This window comes from Myodes glareolus, chromosome 4 (assembly GCF_982192425.1).
Source record: "Myodes glareolus chromosome 4, mMyoGla1.1, whole genome shotgun sequence".
In the NCBI taxonomy this organism is placed as follows: domain Eukaryota; kingdom Metazoa; phylum Chordata; class Mammalia; order Rodentia; family Cricetidae; genus Myodes; species Myodes glareolus.
The window spans coordinates 61977589-62001261 of NC_142029.1; the positions used below are offsets into that span (position 1 = coordinate 61977589).

General features: G+C 41.3%; 1 protein-coding gene across 1 annotated transcript in view; it reads left to right on the forward strand.

Moving 5' to 3' along the window:
- The first annotated feature begins 714 nt into the window (after positions 1-714).
- Positions 715-23673, forward strand: part of Topbp1 (DNA topoisomerase II binding protein 1) — a 50421-nt gene continuing 27462 nt past the window's right edge. Inside the window, exons 1-12 of the mRNA XM_048416712.3 lie at positions 715-876; positions 1630-1720; positions 6681-6815; positions 7929-8072; positions 9638-9819; positions 11384-11580; positions 12942-13124; positions 15362-15528; positions 17785-17948; positions 18083-18330; positions 22154-22512; positions 23394-23566. Coding sequence (XP_048272669.3) covers positions 1637-1720; positions 6681-6815; positions 7929-8072; positions 9638-9819; positions 11384-11580; positions 12942-13124; positions 15362-15528; positions 17785-17948; positions 18083-18330; positions 22154-22512; positions 23394-23566 — 2036 coding nt within the window. The 5' untranslated portion in view covers positions 715-876; positions 1630-1636. The remainder of the gene's footprint in view (positions 877-1629; positions 1721-6680; positions 6816-7928; positions 8073-9637; positions 9820-11383; positions 11581-12941; positions 13125-15361; positions 15529-17784; positions 17949-18082; positions 18331-22153; positions 22513-23393; positions 23567-23673) is intronic.

The window sequence follows — 23673 nt, forward strand, 5'->3', positions numbered from 1 at the left end:
CTAGTTGCTCAGGAAATAATGCCAACAACCGACAAATGAAATGGGACCACATGAAGTTAAAAGGCTTTATACAAAAAACAACAACAAAACACAGTTAATGAGATAAGTCCACAGAATGGTAGAAAATCGTTGCCAGCTACACACCTGACAAGAGAATATCTAGAATATACAATTTTAAAAAAAAGTCTGAACAAGAAATCAAACAAATCAAGCAATAAGTTAGCGAGTCTACCATCACCCTGCCTTCTTTCCGTTACAATTTTTGGCCGTGGTAAGGAATGACTGTATTCTTTATGGAGGAGAGAAACCCACCCGATCAGGAGGGTCAGAAAGACCTTGACCTAATTCCACCTACAAGCCTCGTGATTTGAACACTTCAAAAGTGGAGCGGCCGCTATCAGCTTCAGGAGTGCTTTCCCGTGCAAAGCCCGGCATACCGGGCAGCCATTTGCCGCGGGACCCCGTGCTCCATGCGGGGCCTTATTTCTGCACGTCTGGACTTCGGCTGATTGGTCTGCCGGCCTGCGGCGCCTCGCTCCTGAGAGTGGGGTCCCGCCCGGCCACGCAGGAAACAAAGCATAAGCTCTCTAGGCCTCCCCGGACAGAAAACACACAGAACGCCCCCTTCCGACAGCTCCACTTCCCCTCTCATGCCCTGATGACGCCACTTCCTCCGGAAGAGGTGTTGCGTCCGCCTGGTTGGCGCGAAAGTCGGTTCCTGGCCTCGGCGCTTCCGGGTTCTGCTGCGTTTTCTTGGGGCTGGGGGCGTCCCCGGGGGCGGGGGCTGCGCGCCGGGCTGGCGCCCGACTCCAGCCGCCGTCCTGCTGGCCGCGCGCCCCCTGACTTGGTGCCCGTGGGCCCTCAGGCTCCACCGAGGTGAGCGAGCGCTCGCTCCTCCGGGCCGACTGGGGCCCGGCATCTCTTGCGGCCTGCGCGGCCCTGGTAACCGGCGGGTGGGCCTCAGACACCCAGGAAGCCGCGGCCTGGACGTCCCACGAGCCCGCCCTTTCCCTGGGAGCTGGGAACAGTCGCGTGGGCCTTTCGGGGGGTCGTGCATGACCTTCCACAGTGACAGCTTGCGTTTAAAGTCAGTTGACTTAGGAGCAAGTCTTGCGGGCCGCGGGTCCCGGCAGCCGCCCTCTCAGTCTTTTAGCCCGGTGCTAGTGAATGTCTATTAACTGAGGGGTCCGCAGCAAGGGCCTCCGTGTATTCAATCAGGGACGTTAATTTTGTTCTTAGAGTTGCAAGGATTCGTGTTGGCTCCCCCACCCCCATCTCCCTTCTTCGACTTTGCCCACATTCTGGGGTCTTTTGCAAACAACGTGAATGGAACCGTGGACAGAGCCAGATGTCTATTTCTCAGACACTTTTGCCTGCATAAGAAAATAGTTGATTTGCAGACCGGGTGGTGATGGCTCACGCCTTTAATTCCATCAGGCATAGGCAGGCCGATCTCTGAATTCGAGGCTGTCCTATCTACAGAGCGAGTTCCGGGACAGCCAGAGCCACACAGAGAAACCCTGTCTCAAATAAATAAATAAATAAATGAATAACATAGTTGATTTGAATTGAACATTTAATTCCCTACCTAACTTATTTTTGTTCTTTTTGACTGCCTTATTCTTACAGTTCAGCAATGTCCAGAAATGACCGAGAACCGTTTTTTGTGAAGTTTTTAAAGTCTTCAGACAATTCAGAATGTTTTTTTAAAGCTCTTGAGGTAAGAATAATTGGATATGTCTTATTTGATGCTATGAGCTCATTTTTCATGTTTTAAATATTTTTTTATTTGTTGGATTTTTCTATCTTAGAAGTGGATATTTTAATGGAATTTTGCTACAGCATGTGCTTAATACAGGTTTATCATTGTTACTTAATTTTTAACTAAAGTAAGTATGCCATTATATATTTTGTGTGGGGGGTTTGAAATCTATTATAATTGTCGACTTGTAGATCTCTCTCTCTCTCCCTCCCCCTTTCTCTGCGTGGGTTTGTGGGAGCCAAGAGGTCCATGCCTTCTGATGTCAATCTCTACCTTATTTTTTGAAGCTTGATTTGAAAATCCCTGGATTGGAGGTTTCTCCCCTGATGCAGAAAGCCAAATCCAGCCTAATTAATGAAACCAGGTTTAATAAACAGAGCAAAACAACTCTGGGTGACTCTCAGGGGAGGCAGGAGAGAAATCACTTGGCAGGTCCAGGGACCAAGTCTTAGATACCCCATAGGCGTGGTCCTGAGCATCTCAGGGAGAGGAGCTGCCACTTGGTGGGCTTTTGAAGGCGGGGTCTGAAGAGGGAGAAGTGAGGCTGGATTCCCAGCTGAGCATCGGGGCAGTGTTTGGAATGGGGGGGACCAGAGCAGACATTCCCAACAAAGATCACTGGGATCCTTCTAATCCGCCCCAGTACTCGGATTACTGTGGATACTTGGAATCCAAGCAGAGGTCCTTGTGCTTGCACAATAAGCGCTTTACTGACTGAGCCATCTCCCAACCCTCTTCTGCCTTGGAGTTCTTGACAGCTGTTTTGTCTACTAACCCCATTGATTCTTTGAGCAGTGAGAAACTTTGCATCACAGTGCAGAAGTTCTGGTTCGTTGCTGAAAATGTGGTTCATTATTCACAGCATAGTATGAGATGGGAGTGAGGATGGCCTTGCATTAGGTTTATCAGTTCATGCTTTCAGACAAAAATACATCATTAAACATCCATTGGTGTGTGTGTGTGTATCTGTACCTGCGTATCACAGTGCATGTGTGGACATCAGAAGTGTAGTTTACTTAAAAACGCGGCAGAAAAAAGACGCCATGCTACAGAGTGTACGCGGAAGGATTTTATTAGGGGAAGGGAACATAAAAAGAGGGACGGGGAGTGGGGAGGCCTGCCTCTGGGGACAGGACAGCAGAAGAGAAGAGAAAGGGGGGAGGGGAGACAGGCAGAGAAAAGGGAACAGAGAAAGAGATTGGGGATGGACAGAGCCCTTTTAAAAGGGGACTCAGTGAATGTGCACAGTGGGTGCTCTTAATGGGTGCAGCTGAGGAGGTATCCAGTCAGGACCACAAGGGCAGGCCAGTAGCCTGAATGCTAACATTCCTCCTTTTTATAAAAATATGAGGCTGGGGTGAGGATGTCATATTCTCAAGACTACTTCCTGCTAACCTGGGGGAGGGGCATTGTTCATTTGGGGGGGGACCTGGGAAAGCTGGAGTGTTGGCCTCCTGGGGTTTCTGGCTGTTTCACTTCACTGTCCAGGCTCCGTGGAACCATCAGGCGTTTCCTAGATCTGGCAGAATGCTGTTCGAGGTGAGTCCAGGTCGCCTCCCTAGGACTTACAGCACCTGCTTCTTTCCCATCACCACAGCGTCACCTGGGCGTGTTTAATGGTCTTACGCCTCCAGCTGTATGGCCAACAGCTGATGGTCCTGCCACACTAACTGATTAGGAATGGTTAGTGAGTCTCTAAAAAACATCCCAATGGGAGGGAGCAAGGAGGTATAGATGACGACATAGTTCCCATGAATGAGGCAGAGAAGTAAGACCCAAGGGGCTGCAATTCCTAGCGTCCCAGGAATTCAGAGGGGTGTCTGAATTCAAGATGTCACAGGCTACTTTGTATTTCATCAGACTTAAAGATCAGGGGCCAAGGCCTTTGAACCCTAGAGACACAGTCTGCTGGTACCAGGACTTCAAGAAAAGCCAGAAGGTGAGGAGAGAACTATGCTCAAGAAATGAAGCCTCACATCCAGGGGAATCGTCAGAGGCGGGTAGCCCTGTCAGAGACCCAATTGCTAATATTGAATGGAAGACCAAGCCATCAGTGAACAAGAAAACAGATTTGTTGTAGGTGGAAGAGAATGGATCTGTTGAGGGTGGAGCAGGTGGGTAGGGTCCCAGCATGAAGTGACTACCTTTTCATGAGCAAACATGCCACATGCAGCAGAGTTAGTGAAAGAGGTTTATTGAGGAAGAGGGAAAGTGGACGGGTGAAGGGGTGATACCTCTTTCTATCTGTCAGGATCACTGGCAGAATGTTGCAAAGGCCTTGTAAAATAGCAGAATATAGAGTGCCGGGAAGCAGATTTTTAGTAGGCTTATTCCCCTTGAGTGAGGCAGAACAAGACCCAGTGGCTTTTATCAAGCGAGGATTGAGCAAGAAAGGCACAAGCCACTCATCAAGGAGTGGGGGCTGTAGGGCAAAGCCCAAAGAACCCAAGGGTCCGAGAAAGGCACAGGCCGTCCAGTGAGTCGCCATGCAAAGGGTGAGGGTCAAGGGCTCTGACTGAGCTCAACGGCTCTGAACCCAAGAGAGCCATCTTTGCTTAGAATCAGGACTTAAGCCAAAAGGCAAGAAACCGACTCCAGAGACAAGTTATCACTCTTGGGTAATAGAGGTGGGGAAAGGGGAGGGGCTCACCAATTGTGCCAGTTCTGGATGGAGGGACTCAGAGATCCAGAGAAGTGAAGCTGTCTTTTGTGGACCCGTTTCCAGGATCCTGGCATGCCTCAAACTGCCTGGGAGTTAGGGGTGACGGACCCAATGTTTATTTAAAAAATGCAGAGGGAGAAAGAAAGATGCTGTGCGACAGTTATCGTGGAGTTTTATTAGGGGAAGGGGAACCTAAAAGGTCGGGGAGAAACTGGCCTCGGGACAGAACAGCAGAAAAGAGAGGCAGAGAGGGGTGGGCAGGACCCCTTTTTAAAAGAGAAGGTAGTGAATGTGCACAACCGGTGCTCTTAGTGGCTGCAGTTGAGGAGGTAACCAGTCCAGTAGCCTGACAACAGCTTGAAGGAGTTGGTTCGCCTTCTAATGTGAGGTTCTGAGGATTGAACTTGGGACCTCAGGCTGAATGGCAAGCACGGCAAGTAGCTGCTGAGCCAACTAACAGGCTCAAAGCATTCATTCTTACAGGGAAGAAATAAAAATATGCATATTTAGAAAATATGTTTTTTTCTGTCATAGAACAGATTCAGGGGCTAGAGGAAGTGCATTTTGGAAAGCAGGAAAACATTTTTGAAAACGTGGGAGTGTTGCTTAGTGATAGGGCATTTGTATGATGTGTATAAAACCCTGGTTTCGGTCCCCAGTGCTGCAAAACAAACCTACCATGGTCACAAAAGGTATCTTTGAGGAGGTGGTATTTAAGCAGACCTGATTGAAGTGAAGAATCACTTCAGGTGAAAACCCAAAAGGAGAGTATTCCCTGCAGCAGAGCTCACACAACCTCTAAGGGTCTTAACCCGCTCCAGGCAAGGGTATGGGGCTGACTGGAATTAGCCAGGGGGCTAGACAAAAAAGTCTGGGGAGACAGGTGAGGGCTGAGTTTTATGGTTTTGAAGGCTGATAAGAAATGAAGATTTGGTCCTGATCTTGAGACTTTTCTTTTGGTCAGAACAGTTTGCCAACGTGACAAGCACAAAGGGAAGGAGAGGCACCTGTTTATATGGTCTCTGGGGTTTTTCCAGAAACAGAGTTGGGGATGGGAGATAAGGCCTCATGTCAGAGAGCACACGCTCCAGTGATCCGAAGCTCCTCCCTAGCCTCTGAGGACACCTGCATACATATAGTAGAAATACACACTTGAGTTTGTTTAAAATGAAAAGAAAGAAAACATGGAATTGTTTCTTTGTCATGGATTGGATCGAATCTGGGTTTTGTGCATGCCTCACAATGGCAAATTTAGAGGAATCAATCAGTCTACAGCATTGCTCACCATGCTGTTGGCCTTGTAAGCAAGTTAAGGGTGAGATTTAAGAGGATTAATGCTTGAAGAAAGCACATTAAGCACTCTCTCTCTCTCTCTCTCTCTCTCTCTCTCTCTCTCTCTCTTTTAAAGATGTTATTTATTATGTATACAGTGTTCTGTCTGCATGTACACCTGCAGGCCAGAAGAGGGAACCAGATCTCATAGATGGTTGTGAGCCACCGTGTGGTTGCTGGGACTTGAACTCAGGACCTCTGGAAGAGCAGTCAGTGCCCTTAACCTCTGAGCCATCTCTTCAGCCCATATTAAGCACTCTTAAGAGCTGAGACAGCTTCCTGGGACCAGTGAAGGAAACCAGTCAGCCATAAAAGGATGTTACAGCCTGTTCCACTCAGAGAAAACACTGAGAACAAGTGGGAAGAAGCCAGTACTGCTAGAGCAGTTCCCTGTGACTTCATGGCAAAAAGAAGTAAAAGATGTAAACAATTAAAAAATGTAAACTTTATTCTGAGTGTGATGGAAAGTCATTAGAGAGTTTTAAACAGAGAGTAGTATGGTCTGAATTTTTTGTGTTGGGGGCATAGTCTGTGTGTGCATGTATTAAGTGCCTGCCCATGTGTGCACATGTGGATGCTAGAGGTTGCTGTCTGGTTGTTAGTTGTGGGCCTCCTTATTTTTTAAGACAGGCTTTCTCACTGTTGTGGAGCTCACTGATTTGCTAGACTGGCTGGCCAGGGAGCTCCCAGATCCAGACTCAGCTACCCATGCTTGCACAGCAAGTGTTTTACCCTCTGAGCCGTCTTCCCAGCCCCTGTGTGAAGAATAGATTTAAGAGAGACCAATCCAGAGGTGTCTACAGTAGTTTAGGTGATAAATAATGTTGTAGTAAGGAAAGGGCCGAATTTGAAATGGGTTCTTAAGAGTTGGTAGGACGTAATGTGGGGAACTAATTCCTATTATGTCTTTGTTTTCTCTTTTAGTCAATAAAGGAGTTACAATCAGAAGATTATCTTCAGATTATTACAGAAGAAGAAGCATTGAAGATAAAGGAGAATGACAGATCACTTTATATCTGTGACCGTTTCAGTGGTACTGTTTTTGATCACCTTAAACAGGTTTGCTGTTTCTATGATACTTATTTGGTGGTGGTTTTGCTTCTAACTCTCTCTCTTTTATTTGTATTGTGTGTGTGTATGTGAATGTAGTGCGGGAATTCACCTGGTTTTATTGCTTCATGAATTCTTTACTGATCATGAGTACTGTGAGTGCATTGGGATTCTTTGGACGTAGGGTTCTTAGACTTCTAAACTCCTTTATTGGCTGGTGCTTGAATGTTCATCAGTTGTTGCAGCATTAGGTTATTGTATTAAGATCATATTTCTTGGGGCGGAGGGATGGCCTAGTGGTTAAGATCACATATTGCTTTTCAAGGGACCTGAATTTGATTCCAAGCACCCACATCAGGTGGTTCACAAATGTTTGTAATGCCAGTTCCAGGGTGATCCGATACCTCCAACCTCCAAGTGTGCCTGCACAAAATGTGCTGATACCTACATACAAACACACATACAAAATTAAATATTTAAAATATTATTTTATGTGTAAGGGTTTTTACCTGCATGCTTGTTGGTGTACCACTTGCATTCTTGGATGTCAGAAGAGGGCATTGGATCCCATGGGACTGTAATTACAGATGGGCTATAACGTACAATGTTGGTGCTGAGAATTGAATGCAGGTCCTCTAGAAGAGCAGTTATTACTCTTAACTGGTAAGCCATTTCCATCCCTAAAATATAATTAAGAAAAAAAAGATTAAGTTTGTTTTAGAGACTGAAATTTTAGACATTGATGGCGCACACCTTTAATCCTGGCACATAGGAGGTAGAGGCAGGTGGATCTCTGTGAGTTCGAGGACATCCTGGTCAACAGAGCAAGTTCTAGGATAGCCAAGGTTACACAGAGAAACTCAGTCTCAAACCACCCCTCCACACACACACATATAAGAAAAAGAAGAAATTTTGATGACATTTGAATGAAGGGCTCTTGTGGTTTTGCTGTTGAGTATGTGTGTTAGTTTAATGCTCAGTGTGCCTGAGAAATTATGTGGTGGTCTTTTTTCTTCTAATAATTGGTGACTTTCTACAGTAGTGTCGACTTCTGTGCATAACTACTAAATGCTCCAAATTTAATTTTGTGCTGTTGGTGATCTTTTCCCTAACTTTTTATAGCTTGGCTGCAGAATTGTTGGTCCTCAAGTAGTCACATTTTGTATGCGCCACCAGCAGTGTGTTCCAAGAGCTGAGCATCCAGTTTACAATATGCTTTTGTCCAGTATAACTATATCTTGTACAAGCCTGGATAAAGACAAAAGGGTAAGTGCTGAAAGAAGCAGTGCTGGCTCTGCACCTGGTTTTTCCCGGATGGGAGGTAACGTAAAGACCACATACATGGTTTTTACAACTTATGTGCGCGCATATATGTACATGTATAGTTTTAGAACTGACCATTTGGCATTAGATAACCAGTTAGTGTGCCCTTCCCTGGGGAAAGTAGAATATGTTTTATAGAAAAACTGGTTAAGTGACGTTTTTGTTTTGATTTAACAGAAAATTTACTTTTTCTTCTATAGTTAACAAGCTTGGTTTTGAATCAACTTTTCTAGCACAGATTTCCAGAAAATCTTTAAGAAAGGATAGCCAGGCGGTGGTGGCGCACGCCTTTAATCCCAGCACTTGGGAGGCAGAGGTAGGCAGATCTCTGTGAGTTCGAGACCAGCCTGGTCTATAAGAGCTAGTTCCAGGACAGGCTCCAAAGCTACAGAGAAACCATGTCTCGAAAAAACCAAAAAAGAAAAAAGAAAAGGAAAAGGATTCTGATCTGGGTGTAGTGGTTCGTGCCTTTAATCTCAACATTTGAAGGCAGAGAAAGGCAGATTAGCTACATATAGTAAGACCCTGCATCCAAAACAAAACGAAAAGAAAAGAAGAAAGGATCGCTAAGCATAGTGACTCATATCTATAATTCCAGGACTTTGAGCTTCAGGCAAGAGGCCTTCTTCAAGTTTGAGGTTAGCCTGGGCTACATCATAGGTCAGCCTACTTCTGAAAACTGAGAGAAAAAGCTACACAAAGCGTATTTTTGTATAATATGTAAAAGTGAATATAGCATGTAAAATGTAATCAGAGGCAACATAGTTTTTATTTATGGAATTTAAAAGAATAAATATAGTCACTTACTAATGATGATAATTCTATTTGAAAATGTTTCTCTAGGTCACTGTCATTAAGTATACCCAAACTTACAAAGACTATGATGTTATTAACAATATAATCCACAAGGCCACACTGTTATAAATGTTGGTTTGTTGAAGTATTATTAAGTAGTATGTAACTGTTAAAGAGAATAGTTATTTTTGGGTTTGTTTGTTTGTTTGTTTGTTTCTTAGTGGGAAGGCTATGAATTGAGCCCAGAGCCTTGTGTGTGGTAGGCAAACATTCTACTACTGAGCTACATCACCAGCCTCCAAATTTTAAATTTAAAATTAATACACATCTTTCCAAAAGAAATTTGGTTAATTAAATTTTTTTAGTGGTAAAAACATTTGTATATTTAGACTAGCAACAGTAAAAGATACTTATGGGGGCTGGAGAGATGGCTCAGAGGTTAAGAGCACTGGCTGCTCTTAGAGGACCTGGGTTTGGTTCCCAGCATCCATTTGGTAGCTCACAACCATCTGTGACTGTAGTTTTGGGGGATCTGATTCCCCCTTCTGACCTCCAAGAGCACCAGGCATGCACATAGAGCATAGACACATATGAAGGCAAAGCATTCATACATATATATATATATATATATATATATATATATATATATGGGTTTTTTTTAAATAGAGCTATTATTTTCTTCCTCATTAATATATTTTCTTTTGGGTCTATAGGAAGAAGTTCATAAATATGTACAAATGATGGGTGGACGAGTATACAGAGACCTTAATGTATCAGTCACTCACCTTATTGCAGGAGAAGTTGGGAGCAAAAAATACTTAGTTGCTGCTAATCTGAAGAAACCTATTTTGCTTCCTTCTTGGATAAAAACACTTTGGGAGAAGTCACAAGAGAAGTAAGACATATTTGTATGCTTTGTATATTGGAGAAAATAATACATTCGGTTAATTTGGCACACTCTTGGATTTTCGTGGGCAAGCTTTGTGATATTATCTCTGGGTTTATTACTGAGAGACCAAAATGAGGTCCTTGTTCATTTCTCTAATGACAGTAGAAGAGCAGAGGTTGTAAGTGCTTACTATCAAATGATGCCACTGTCAGGAAAGCTGGAGAGCAAATGCTTTGACAGTGAAATTGTTTTCTGCAACAAATGTGTCTAAAATAATTGAGAAAGTCAGTTTGGCTTTTGTGTTGCACTGTGCAGTACTGTGCCCCCGTGTTAAGATGGAGACTTAATTAGCTACTTTGGCAGCCCTGTTCCCTCCCATGGGGTGGACGGGATAGAGATAAGATTGAATATACATATATGTAAACCATTAGCTGAGATGTGATCACTCAGTGTAAATTGAACCTATTTTATGCCCTGGCCTGGACATTAGATGTATATAGGGATCAGAACAGGACAGGAGTTTCCTACATGGAGTTTGTAGGTATAATTATGTTTTCCCTAAAATTTGGCTTATGGTCATAAGTCCAGGTGTCTGAATTATATTAGTATTATGTGGCATTTTCTGCACTTGTTTCAACACCATTCAGTATTTATTCAATATGTTTCCTAGTTAGTACTAGCCTGCTGAAGTAAGCAAATCTATTGTGACAACAGAATAGCTGTGATAGTTTTGTTGGTGCTCTTCCAAGAATCAGACAGTGGTGGTGCAGCCTTTAATCCCAGCACTTGGGAGGCAGAGGCAGGTGGATATCTGTGAGTCTGAAGCCAGGACAGAGCAAGTTCCAGGACAGCCAAGGATGCACAGAGAAACCTAGTCTCGAGCATTCCCCTTCCCTCCCCCCCAAAAAGAATAATGGAAGAATTTAAGTCTATTTTATAGCAAGCATTCAATGAACACTAGGTTTTTAAGTAGAGATTCAGTCTTATAATTCTGCCAAGTGCTCCCCATTTATTTTTTTTATTTTTTGTGTGTTTTATTACTTTTATTATATAGGTCTCACAATTAATTGCACATAGAGGTATTGTTACCACTGTTATGAAAAAGAGGTGACGTTTAAGGAGGTAACACAAATTCCCTGGTGCATATTATTTACTGACAGTAGCCTGATACTGGGACTGAAATACTTAAATTCTTACTTTAAACACAGAAGTTACATGTAAATGGACTCTTAATAACTTACATAAATTAGTTTTTTTCTTATTTCATTGCATACTGAATACAAATATTTAAACATGCTATATGCTCCCCATTTATTAGCAAGGACTTAGAGTTAGTAGTGCTCTCTTTAAGATGGTCTTTAGACTATTACTGAAATACAAATTCTTATTAGAGACATGGAACTAAGCTAGATGAGCAATTAGTGTAATCCTCAATGTCAGTTTTCCTTTCTCAAAAGTGTTTATAAATCCTAAAAATAAAAAATGAACAAACAAGGAAAGCAGTGATATTTAAAACTATTTGAATGTTCATTAATTTTAATTTTTTCTTTTTGCCGTTTATTTTCTCCAGTAAAATAACCAGATACACTGACATAAACATGGAAGACTTTAAGTGTCCTATTTTTCTTGGTTGCATTATCTGTGTGACTGGCTTAAATGGTGTACATAGAAAGACAGTTCAGCAACTGACATCTAAGCATGGAGGCCAGTACATGGGGCAGCTGAAGATGAATGAATGTACACATCTCATTGTTCAAGAACCAAAAGGTAAAACTGCTTTAGAAGCAGTGAGTATGAAATTCCTGTTTTAGCACTTTAAATCTCTGTAGACCATCTTGTGCTTCTGACATGTATGTCATTGCCCTAGTTTATCTGTTTCTTAACCCCCTAAATTCTTGCAAAAAGATAGTTTGAGTCACAGTCTAGAAAAGTTAAGCAATTGTCCTTGTATTTACCCACGGAATAAGTATTAAATATCAGAAGCCTTTAGTGAAGTTTTATTACCTGACGATTAGACCTTGACTGAAAAACAACTCTCCACAATTAACCAAATCGTAAATAACAAGAAAGCTAATATTTCTGTGATACTACTTAAAAATATTTTGCTAAAGTTCTTTACTGGAAAGGAAAAATTCAAATCTCCCTGTCCTTTACTTTGGTGCTTATACAGTCTCGTCAAAAATAGTATTTATTGTATTGCATACATGTATAGTGTCTACATTTATATTATATGTTTGTACAACGTGAAATGTGGTGGTGTACATCTGTAGTCTCATCACTTGAGAGGCAGAGGGATCTCTAGTTTGAGACCAATGTGGTCTACTCAGTGCTTTTCAGGCAGCCAAGCATACATAGTAAGGCCCTGTCTCCAAAGGGGATTGGCTGGAAAGATGACTCAGTGGTTAAGAACACTGGCTACTCTTTCAGAGGACTGTTTTCTGGTTGCCAACATTCACATGGTGGCTCATAGTTGGCTGTAATTCCAGTCCCAGGGCATCTAACACCTTCTTCTAACCTTCTTGGGCATCACTCATACAAGTAGTGCATCACTCATACAAGTAGTTCATAGCCATACATGGCAGACAAAACACCCAGACAGGTTAAAAAACAAGCATAATAATAATAATCACACAAAAATGGTATTAATTACAACACTATTTGGCCAATGGCTCAGGCATAGTCCTAGCTACCTCTTGCATCTTAAATTAACCCATTTCTGTTATTTTATATTTTACCACGAAGCTCGTGGTTTGTTACCTCACATCTTGCTTCTTGGGCATCTGCCTGATTCCACCTTCTTTCTCCCTGCTTTCAGTTTAGTTTTCTCACCTAGCTCTATTCTGCTCTGCCATAGGCCAAAACAACTTCTTTATTAACCAGTGGTAATAAAACATATTCATAGCATACAGAGGGACATCCCACGTCAGGAGGCCTCAAACTTGGATCTGCCTGCCTCTCCCTCCACATGCTGGGATTAAAGGCATCTGCCACTGCCCATCAAATGAATAATTTTTTAAGGTAAAAGTAATTACTGGTAATCTTTAATCATTACTTTTGTTTCAGGTATGTTTTCAAAAATAATTGACTATGAGCTAACATCTATTTATTTCTCATAATGGACATAACAGGACAAAAATATGAATGTGCCAAGAGATGGAACGTGCATTGTGTGACCCTGCAGTGGTTTCATGACAGTATTGAGAAAGGCTTTTGTCAGGATGAATCTATGTATAAGGCTGAACCCAGAACAGAAGTAAAGATGGTGCCTGATACTTCAACTCCCACTGGTCAGAGCAATGCAGCAGCTGAAAGTAAGTCTCCTTAAGATTAAAATAAACAATATTTGTCCACAAGATAATTGATGTTTTGGACTTGGGATGCAACTTAGTAGGAAAGCTTTTGTCTTCTGAATGCAAGCCTGGGATCTCAGTCCTAAACACCAACAAAAAAGTAAAGGAGTTGATTTGCTAACAGGACCATTGAAATGTAGTAGGACTTTCTGTTTCCTTCTTGTAGAACTAAGTAACAAAATAGCCAGGTTGCATAGAAAGCTGTCCAGAACTTCTTTTGTATTCCCTTTAGAATGAGGTATTGCTTTCTTCTACATCCTAATTTACATAAGAGGAGAATTAAGAACACTGGTGAAGCTGGGCAGTGGTAGCGTATGCCTTTAATTCCAGCACTCAGGAGGCAGAGGCAGGCAGATCTCTGAGTTTGAGGCCAGCCTGGTCTACAAAGTGAGTTCTAGGACAGCTAGAACTGTTACACAGAGACACCCTATCTCAAAAAACAAACAAACAAAGGAACACTAGTGAATAGCTTTAAGAGAAAGCTTTTGTTTGTTTGTTTGGTTTTTCAAGAAAGGGTTTCTCTGTGTAACCCTGACTGTACTGGAGCTCCCTCTTTATACCAAGTTGACCTCGACCTCAGAGAGCCTCTTGCCTGTGCCTGCAGAGTGTTGAGACCACACCTGGCAAGAAATAGTTTTTTTTTTAGAAAAGATTCTATGTATTATTATGTATATGGTATGTAACACGTGTGGAGATTAAAGAACATCTGTGGCCAGTAGGTGGTGGTACACGCCTTTAATCTCAGCACTTGGGAGGCAGAGATGCAGACTGATCTTTGTGAGTTTAAGACCAGTGTGGTCTGCAGAGCAAGTTCCAGGACAACCAGGGCTGTTACACAGAGAAACCCTGTCTTGGGAGCAAAAAACAAAAATCAAAAACAAAAAAAAGGGAGGTTGGCACTCTACTTTTATGTGAGTTTGGGGATTGACCTCAGGTCATCAGGCTTTCATCGAGCAAGTATTCATCCCTATCCCCTAAGCCATCTTGACAGCCCTGGAGATTATTTTTATAATTTTGCTTACTCATACACTATCATATGCTAATATTTTTTCCTTCTTCTTCTTCTTCTTCTTTTCTTCTTCTTCTTCTTCTTCTTTTTTTTTTTTTTTTTTTTGGCTCTTTGAGATACGGTTTTGCTGTAGCTTTGGAGCCTGTCTTGGAACTTGCTCTGTAATCCAGGGTGGCTTTGAATTCACAGAGATCCACCTCCCTCTGCCTCCCAAATGCTGGGATTAAAGGCATGCACCACCACTGCCCTGGCTTTTTATATTTTTCAAGACAGGTTTTCTCTGTGTAGTTCTGACTGTCCTGGTACTCACTCAATAGACTAGACTGGCCTTGGACTCAGAGATCTACTTGGCTATACCTCCTAAGTGCTGGGATTAAAGGCAAATTCCATCATGACCAGCCTGTATTTTCTTTATTGGTTTACTGTGATAGTTACAGATTATCATTTAATAAAAATTCAGTGTGTTTGTTTTGGTTTAGCATGGTAGCACTCCTGTATTCCTAGGACGTGGGAGGTTTAAGCAGGAGGATTGCCATCAGTTCCAGGTTGAGAACCATTGGTATAGATCATAGAAAGACCTTGTCTCAAAAATAAAATAAAAATTTCATGGTATAGCAGATAAAGTTAAACAGTTAAGAGCACTGAGTTTTGATGTGTCAACTGAACATCCTCAATCCCTAGAACCCATGAACAGGTGAAAGGAGAACCAACTCCACAGCCTTGTTCTTTGACCTCCCTAGGAATTCTGTGGCAGCCATGCACCTACACTCACACGCCATACACACAATAATAGATACAACTCTTGAAAACTTAAAAATAAAAGATCTTCCCCGTTTGTGATGGTCTTTTTGATGTGTCAACTAAGGTAGCATATTCAGCCAATACTAATCTCTTTTTATTTTAGAAGTGCTACTTAGCAAAATTGTCAATATTTTTTTTTCTAAATATAAGCTTCTTGAATCTTAAGACCAGTAACTGCGTTTTCTTTAAAGAAATGTTAAGTATATTTTCACTTTAATAATGAAAGAAATTTAATTTTACTTTTCATAATTTGTCACCAAGATTTCAGTAAAAACTGAATCTTTGTAATTTGTTCAGACTCCTTTGACTGTAGGAAAAGATAATTTGTAAGGAAGCATGTAATGACTTGTTTACCTCATGAATTTATAATTTCTTTTTGTATATGTAGGTCGTACTCTTGCAGATGTCAGCCATATATCAAACATAAACGGCAGTTGTATAAATGAAACAATGTTCAGTTCAGCTTCTAACAAACTTGAATGTACACTTGAAAACCTAGAAAATCTGGACATCAGTGTATTTCAAGCACCTGAAGATTTGCTAGATGGCTGTCGGGTATGTCTTTATTATGCAACAAATTCAGTAAATGCTAATAATTGTCAGCCTTGAGTTTAAGGCCTGCGTGGGCTACAGTGAGGCTCAGACACGCACATCCCTCAGCCTGACTTTGAAGACCCCTCTTAGTTGAACTTGCTCCTAATCTGTGTAAACAAACTCTCCACTGAATTAGGAAGCTGACATTCACCATGCTCACACTGTGGCTGTGAGTGTGTGTCTGCTTCATCTCTTATACTTCAAAGTTCATTTTATTCCTCAACTCTGCTCTGAAATCTTACCAGTTATGTTAAAATATTTCATTTGTGGGGCTGGAGAGATGGCTCAGAGGCTAAGAGCAGTGGCTGCTCTTCCACTGGTCCTGAGTTCAATTCCCACCAGTCACATGGTGGTTCACAACCATCTATAATGAAATCTGGTGTGCAGGCATTACATTGTATTCATAATAAATAAATACATCTTTTAAAAAATATATTTAATTTTTAGCTACCATTTGTCACTTACGATATACTAATACCACTAATCATTTCATGTACATTACGTTATTTAAAATATCACTTAATTCCCATAAATAACTAACGTGGCTATTCTCAATAGGGTGATGCTTATAAGATTCAAATCTTTTTTCTGGGCCATGTGGGTAAAGTGCTTGTTGCTAAGCCTGAGAACCTGAGCTCAGTCCTCAGTACTCCATGTGGTGGAAGGGAGTGAACCCAATCCCACAAATTGCCCTGACATGCCCACACACATATATACACACAAGAAATGAATGTAAATTTAAAATATAATAAAATGATTTCCCAGAGTCCTAGACATGCATTACTGCTGCCTTAATTACTTCTTAATTGTGTACAAGGCCTTGAGTTGTCCTCAGCAATAAAAAGATTAGATTTATAAGGTATTTCTTTTGCTTAGTTACTCCTGGGTTTTTAAGATTCTTTTTAGTGTGTACATAGAAGATCTGTGAAAAACATCCTATCTCCTAGACCCACATACTTCATACAGTGCTGCTCTTAGTAGAGTGATTAGGCCATGCATTCATTCTCAGAGCGAACAAAATTAAATTGTGTTTTGTTATTAAAGGCCAATTATCTTCCTAAGATTTATTGCCTTACTAGTAGAACAGAAGTGTACTCTGTAATCTTTTTTTCTAAAATCTTAGAACATACTAATTATGGAAGTGATTTTGAATTTTTTTTCCATGTAGGAAGCATTTGATTCTTAATTTTTGGTAGGATTTATTCTAGTAATGGTGATGGATGGTTTGGGACATAAGAAAATAGAATGCCATTTTTGAAGTTTTTAAAAGATGGAAGTAAAAAAATTCTATGTTAAATTGACTTAAACATACTTTCATAATTAAAATCCCTGTGTTTATGTTTCTTCAAAGCATTGTGCTTAGCTCTTTGACTTGCTTTTTTTGTTTAAATCAACTAAAAAAGAAATTGTAGGAAAGATAAATATATAGGAACAAGTGGCTCAGAGCCTTAGGTTTGCTCAGGTCATGTAGTTGATTACACTAGTTGAAAATATGAATGAATGCAAGCCTGGATGTTCTGGGCTTATAGTGAACTACATACAGTGTATCTTTGTAATTATTCACTTTTACAAGAAGTCATCCCTTTACAACTTGAGAAGCTATCTGCATGTTAGAAATACCTCTGCCACCCACCAAGCCTGATGACCTGAGTTTCGGTCCTGGGACCCATACGATGGAAGAGAACTGAATCTGTCATAATGTCCTCTGACCTCCACATATGCTATATGACATGTGTGTGCATATACACACAAAGTGAAAATCTTTTAGCAAGATGTGCACCAAAATTTAGAAGATGTTGAAGTCTGGTCTTCTAATACATTTGAGGCCTCAACCCTCCTTCAGGTTTCTCCTGAAAGGTGACAGTGCTGTGGGGCTATAAATAGATATTTTAAAATGCCAGTTTCCGGCTGAGGAGGTGGCTAAATGGGTCAGGTACTTGCTTTGAAAGTAGGGAGATGAGGCTGGAATTTGAATCCCCATCACCCATGTAAAAGCTGTGAGTGATGATGTCCAGCACTGTGTGTGTGTGACAAATAGATCCCAGGGGTTTGCTAGTTGCCAGTGTGAGTGTACATACATTAATTTCAGAATGCATTTCATTCCTTAACGTATCCCAAAATGTATATAAAGTATTTTATTTACAGTGGATATGGATTTCTTTTAAATTTGTTTTTGTTGAACATGTTAATCAAAGCAAATCTTTTCTTTGTTTGCAGATTTATCTTTGTGGTTTTAGTGGCAGAAAGCTAGATAAACTGAGAAGACTTATTAACAGTGGCGGTGGAGTTCGGTTTAATCAACTTAATGAAGATGTAACTCATGTAATTGTGGGAGATTATGAAGATGACTTGAGGCAGTTTTGGAGCAAATCATCCCACAGGTCCTGTCCGTCTTTAATTCAGACCACTTTGTACCAGAGTGATTTGGGTTCAGTTTGTGTGTCTGCATCTGTGGGAATGCATGGCAGGAGGGATATTATCTTCACTTACACTTAACTGTGTCCTCTTTTCGTAGGCCTCACGTAGTAGGAGCAAAGTGGTTGCTGGAATGTTTTAGTAAAGGATATATGCTTCCTGAAGAGCCTTATATACACAGTAACTACAAGCCGGCTGGAATTCCAGTCTCAGATCAGTCTGAGGACCAGACAATTATCTTAGAAAAGAATAGCACATTCTCTAAGAAAGATTTTGCTCCTAATGAGAAGCTCCAGGAAGCTGATGAGGAACTGCTTGCTCAGTATGTAAATAATGACTACACAATAGGTAAGAAATAGTTGATTAGTATTTATAGTTAAGAAGCAATGTATACATGCATGTTATCTGCCAAATTTTCTATGACTTTTTTTATTTTTATTTTTATTTATTTATTTTTTTTGAGACAGAGTTTCTCTGTGTGGTCCTGGCTGTCCTGGAACTTACTTTGTAGACCAAAGTGGCCTTGAACTCAGAGATCCACCCCTCTGCCTCCTGTGCTGGGGTTAAAGGTGTGTGCCAGCACCACTTGGCTTCTGTGAAATTTTTTATTTTGAAAAAGTTTTAGATTTATAACTTTTCTAATCTAGCAAGGCCCTCGGGCTCTAAATCATTTAGTCATAGCTCTCTTGTGCTCGCTCTCTCTCAGTAGTTCTACATTTGGTTTGAGTGTGAACTTGTTTTTTTGGTTTTTATTTTAAATTGAGAGAGAGAGGCAGAGACTGTGTGGTCGCACGTGTGCGCACTACTGCCTTCGTAAGCCTGAGACGAGATCCTTGTGGATCTGTCTAGACTTACAGACATTTGTGTCTAACATGAACACTGCGACTAGAACTCGGGTCCTTTGTAAGAACTGTACATGCTCTTAACCACTGAACCATTTCTCTGTCATCTGTGTGTTAATTCTAATAGCATAAACTTCTAACAAATGCCCTCTGACGGGGGTATGGGAAGTCCTTCATGCTGCCTCAGCATATGGCTTTGTCAGTGTGGTAAGGTAGATTACCAACAAAGAAAGTAGAGTGTTACCACTGTGCCAAGAGCCTCCTGTGAAAAATCCTGGTTTCTTTATAGTTTGTGTCATGTGTGAGTGTCTATATAATCCTTTAAATTTTGTATCTAGCTTATTTATTTGATCTTCCTTGCAATGCTGAGGTATGACCCAGACATAGGCTCAGTCATTGAGCTGTTGCCTTCTTTTTATTTTTAGTTCTAAGGCCTAGTCTAGCCTTGGACTTCCTTGTAGGGCAGGCCTTGTTCTACACACTTTGTAGTTCTCTGTTGTTCCTGTAACATAAAGTTTTCAGTTCTTAGAGAATCATGGTTGTTTTTTTTTATTTTTTTATTAATTTATAAAAGTTTCCACTTCCGCCCCTCTTCCCAATACCCTCCCATTCCCCCCACTCCCTCTCCTCCTCCCTCTCCAGCCCTAAGAGTAGTCAGTGTTTCCTGCCCTGTGGGAAGTTCAAGTTCTTCCCCCCCTCCCTCCAGGTCTAGGAAGGTGAGCATCCAAACTGACTAGGATCCCAAAAATCCAGAACATGCAGAGGAAACAAGTCCCAGTGCCATTATCAATGGCTTCTCAGACAGTCCCCGTGCCAGCCACATTCAGAGAATCCGATTTGATCACGTGCTCATTCAGTCCCAGTCCAGCTGGCTTTGGTGAACTCTCATTAGATCAGTTCCCTTGTATCAGTGGGTGAATACACTCCTCACAGTCCTGCCTTTCTTGTTCATGTTCTCCCTCCTTTTGCTCCTCATTTGGACCTTGGGGGCTCAGTCCAGTGCTCCAATGTGGGTCTCTGTCTCAATCTCCATTCATCATCGGGTGAAGGTTCCCTCTGATCCTGCCTTCCTTGCTCACGTTCTCCCTCCTTCTGCTTCTAATTTGGACCTAGGGAGTTAAGTCCAGTGTTCCAATGTGGGTCTCTGTCTCTGTCTCCATCCATCACCAGATGAAGGTTCTATGGTGATATGCAAAATATTCATCAGTATGGTTATGGGCCAAGGCCAGTTTAGGCACCCTCTCCTCTGCTGTCCAGGGAACAATCTGGGGATCTCTCTTTGGACCTGGGAACCCTTCTAGAATCAAGTCTCTTGTAAACCCTAAAATGACTCCCTTAGTTGAGATATATACTTCCCTGCTCCCATATCCATCCTTCCTCCCTCCTCCCCATCCCAATCCCCCAAGCTTTCCCCAATCCTCCCCTACTCTTTTCTCTCTAACCCTCTCCCCTTCCACACCCAATGTTGCCTGGCACTGTTATCTACTTCCAATCTCCAGGAGGAAAACTACATGATTTTCTTGAGGTTCACCTTCTTATTTAGCTTCTCTAGGATCATGAATAAATAAAAGGTCTTTAATTATGGCTAGAATCCACTTATGACTGAGTACATACCATATTCCTCTTTTTGGGTCTGGGTTACCTCACTCAGTAAAGCGTTTTCTATTTCCATCCATTTGCATGCAAAATTCAAGATGTCATTGTTTTTTACCGCTGAGTAAGACTCTAATGTATATATGTTCCACACCTTCTTTAACCATTCTTCTATTGAGGGGCACCTAGGCTGTTTCCAGGTTCTGGCTATTACAAATAGTGCTGCTATGAACATAGTTGAACAAATGCTTTTGTGGTATGATAGGGCATCTCTTGGGTATATTCCCAAGATTGGAATTGTGGGTACCAAAGATTTTTATATTTTCCTAATTTTATTCAGTGACAGTCACCTTTACTTCTGTCATTCAGGAGGCAGAGGCAAGAAGATCTTAACACCAGTCTGGTCTAAATAGCAAGCTCCAGGAGAGCTAGTGCTAGATAGAGAGTCCGTGTCTCAAAAACAAACCCAACTAACTAAAAAAAAGTAAGAAAGAAAACAAAGCCAAAAAGACATGTTTATTAGAACATAATACTTTTCAGGCAAAAATTGGGTTTCTGCTCTAGTTTCTTTTGTTTGTTTGTTTGTTTTTTTTGGTTTTTGGGTTTTTTTGTTTTGGTTTTTTTTGTTTGTTTTTTTTTTTTTTTTTTGGTTTTTTGAGACAGGGTCTCTCTGTAACTTTGGAGTCTGTCCTGGAGCTAGCTCTTGTAGACCATGTTGGCCTTGAACTCACAGAGATCCATCCACCTGCCTCTGCCTCCCGAGTGCTGGTATTAAAGGCATGCGCCACCACTGCTTGGCTCTGCTCTAGTTTCGTACTTAGAACAGACATGACAGTTGTGTTTTCAATTGAAGATGTTGTTACTTGTAACATTCATGATACTCCTAAAGATGGGATGACTAAAGATCCTCCTTTGACTGTGTATATTTTAAGTCTAAGTTTTATATGTATTAAAATTATCAGACTGTGTTATGTAGACTGAAGTCTCTGTACCACCTGGTTCTGCAGCCATTCAGTCCCAAAGAAACACACAGAGGCTTATACTAATTATAAACAGTCAGACTTTTTGTTTTTTGTTGTTTCTTGGTTTTTTTTTTCTTTTTGTTTTTTTTTTTCTCTTCAAGACAGAGTTTCTCTTTAGTTTGGGAGCCTGTCCTGGAACTAGCTCTTGTAGACCAGACTGACCTCAAACTCACAGTGATCAGTGTACCTCTGCCCCCCAAGTACTAGGATTAAAGGCATGTGCCGCCACCATACAACTTAGCTGAGACTTATTATATATAGCTCTTACAACTTAAATTAACCCATAATTCTTGTCTGTTTAACCACATGGCTTGGTACCTTTTCTCAGTGAGGTGTTGATTCCTCTGTGTCTGACTAGTGATTCCGTTTCTGTCTTCACAGAATTCTTTTAGTCTGGTTGCCCCACCTATACTTCCTGCCTGGCTATTGACCAATCAGTGTTTTATTAATCCAATATGAGTAACAGATTTGTACAGTGTACAAGAGTATTATCCCACGTTAATGTTACATTAGTGTCTTTGCTGGGAAATCGCTGTGTAGCTTTGGTTGGTTTGGAAGCTGCTGTGTAAATCAACTTGGCCTTGAACTCATGGAGCTCCACCTACTTCTGTTTCCCCAGTGTCAGGATCAAAGCTGTGCATTACCATGCCCTGTGAATATAAACTCTTCATTCTAGTAATTGTCAAATAGAGAACCTTCCTTTTTCTTTTCTAGTTGAAGCTAAGCCATCTGAAGCTACAGAGCCTGAAGTTGGGCCTTGCAGTGATTCTACTCAAGTTGAGCCCTGTGATGACTCCACTCACATTTCTGTGCACACGGAAGACCCTTCTTCAGTCAGCCATTGCCTCCTTGATGGCTCTGCAATTCCTGAGGAAGGCTTATTTAGGCAAAAGAGCTTCCTTATTTTGGGTTTTAGTGTTGAAAATGAATATAATATTATAAACATCATAAGAGAACATGCTGGAAAGATTGTGTCCCTTCCCAGCAGAATTGTTGCCGACTATGCTGTGGTTCCGCTGCTGGGGTGTGAAGTAGAAGCAACTGTGGGAGAAGTTGTTACAAATACATGGCTGGTAAGAAACATTTGACAGTCAGAATCCAATATTTCAATTTTTGACTGTCAAGGTCTTAATGTTTACTTTTGAAGTAATTCATTTTACCTAGCATGATGGCCTAGTGGGTAAAGGCATTTGTTGTGGAAGCCTGGCAGACTGAGTTTGAGCCCCAGAACCCAAGGTGGAAGGAGAAAACTTGCAAAAGATGTCCTCTGGCTTCTATGCACACACTCTTCCTCTCCCCCTTCTCACATGTGTAGCCTTTCACATCCACCTGTATTTGTCATGTGTGTATTTGTGCACGCACACACAATAAATCATATTTTAAAAGAATTTAAAAATTTTAAGCTTCTTGGTCCTCATCCTGTAACTCCAACCCTGGTGATCTGACACTTGCTTTTGACCTCCACAGACATGGCACTCACATGCACAAACACTCCCACGCATACATACACACATTAAAAATAAAATATCTTTTAAAGAATTTAAAAATCTGTACTTCTTGGTTCTAGCACTGATATGCAGAAGCTGCTGTCATGGGGCTCTTTGGGCAGTGCTCATTATCAGGAAGTCAAGGTAGCCCTTCTCACCTCACACTCTCATCCTTCCACTTTCCAGTGGCTCAGCACGAAGAGAGAATGTTAAACTAAAGTAGTGATACAGGTGAAATGCAGAGTAACTTCCTGCTGCTGGAGTAGTCAATCTTACTGATCTAATAGGCAAATATATGGAGTTGCATATTTCTTTGAATCTCATTTGGAATATGCTGAGAATGAACATGCTCAAGTCAGTGAATGAAATTTCTTTTCCTTTAACACAATTTGCTAGGATTGTAATCTGAGCCTGTTTTAACCACTTATTTCTTACTTATAGTAGCTTTATGCTTTTGTTTTTCAAAGGTTACGTGTATAGATTACCAGACACTAGTTGATCCCAAGTCAAATCCCCTCTTCACACCAGTGTCGGTAATGTCAGGAATGACTCCTTTAAAGGACTGTGTGATTTCTTTCAGTCAGTGTGTTGGAGCAGAGAGAGATTCCTTGGTATTTTTAGCAAATCACCTTGGAGCAAGGTATGTAATATTTTCAGTATATTAGTTCTATGTGTGTGTGCGCGCGCACACACACACACACACACACACACACACGGTGCTTTGCTCATGCTAAGCAAGGGCTCTAC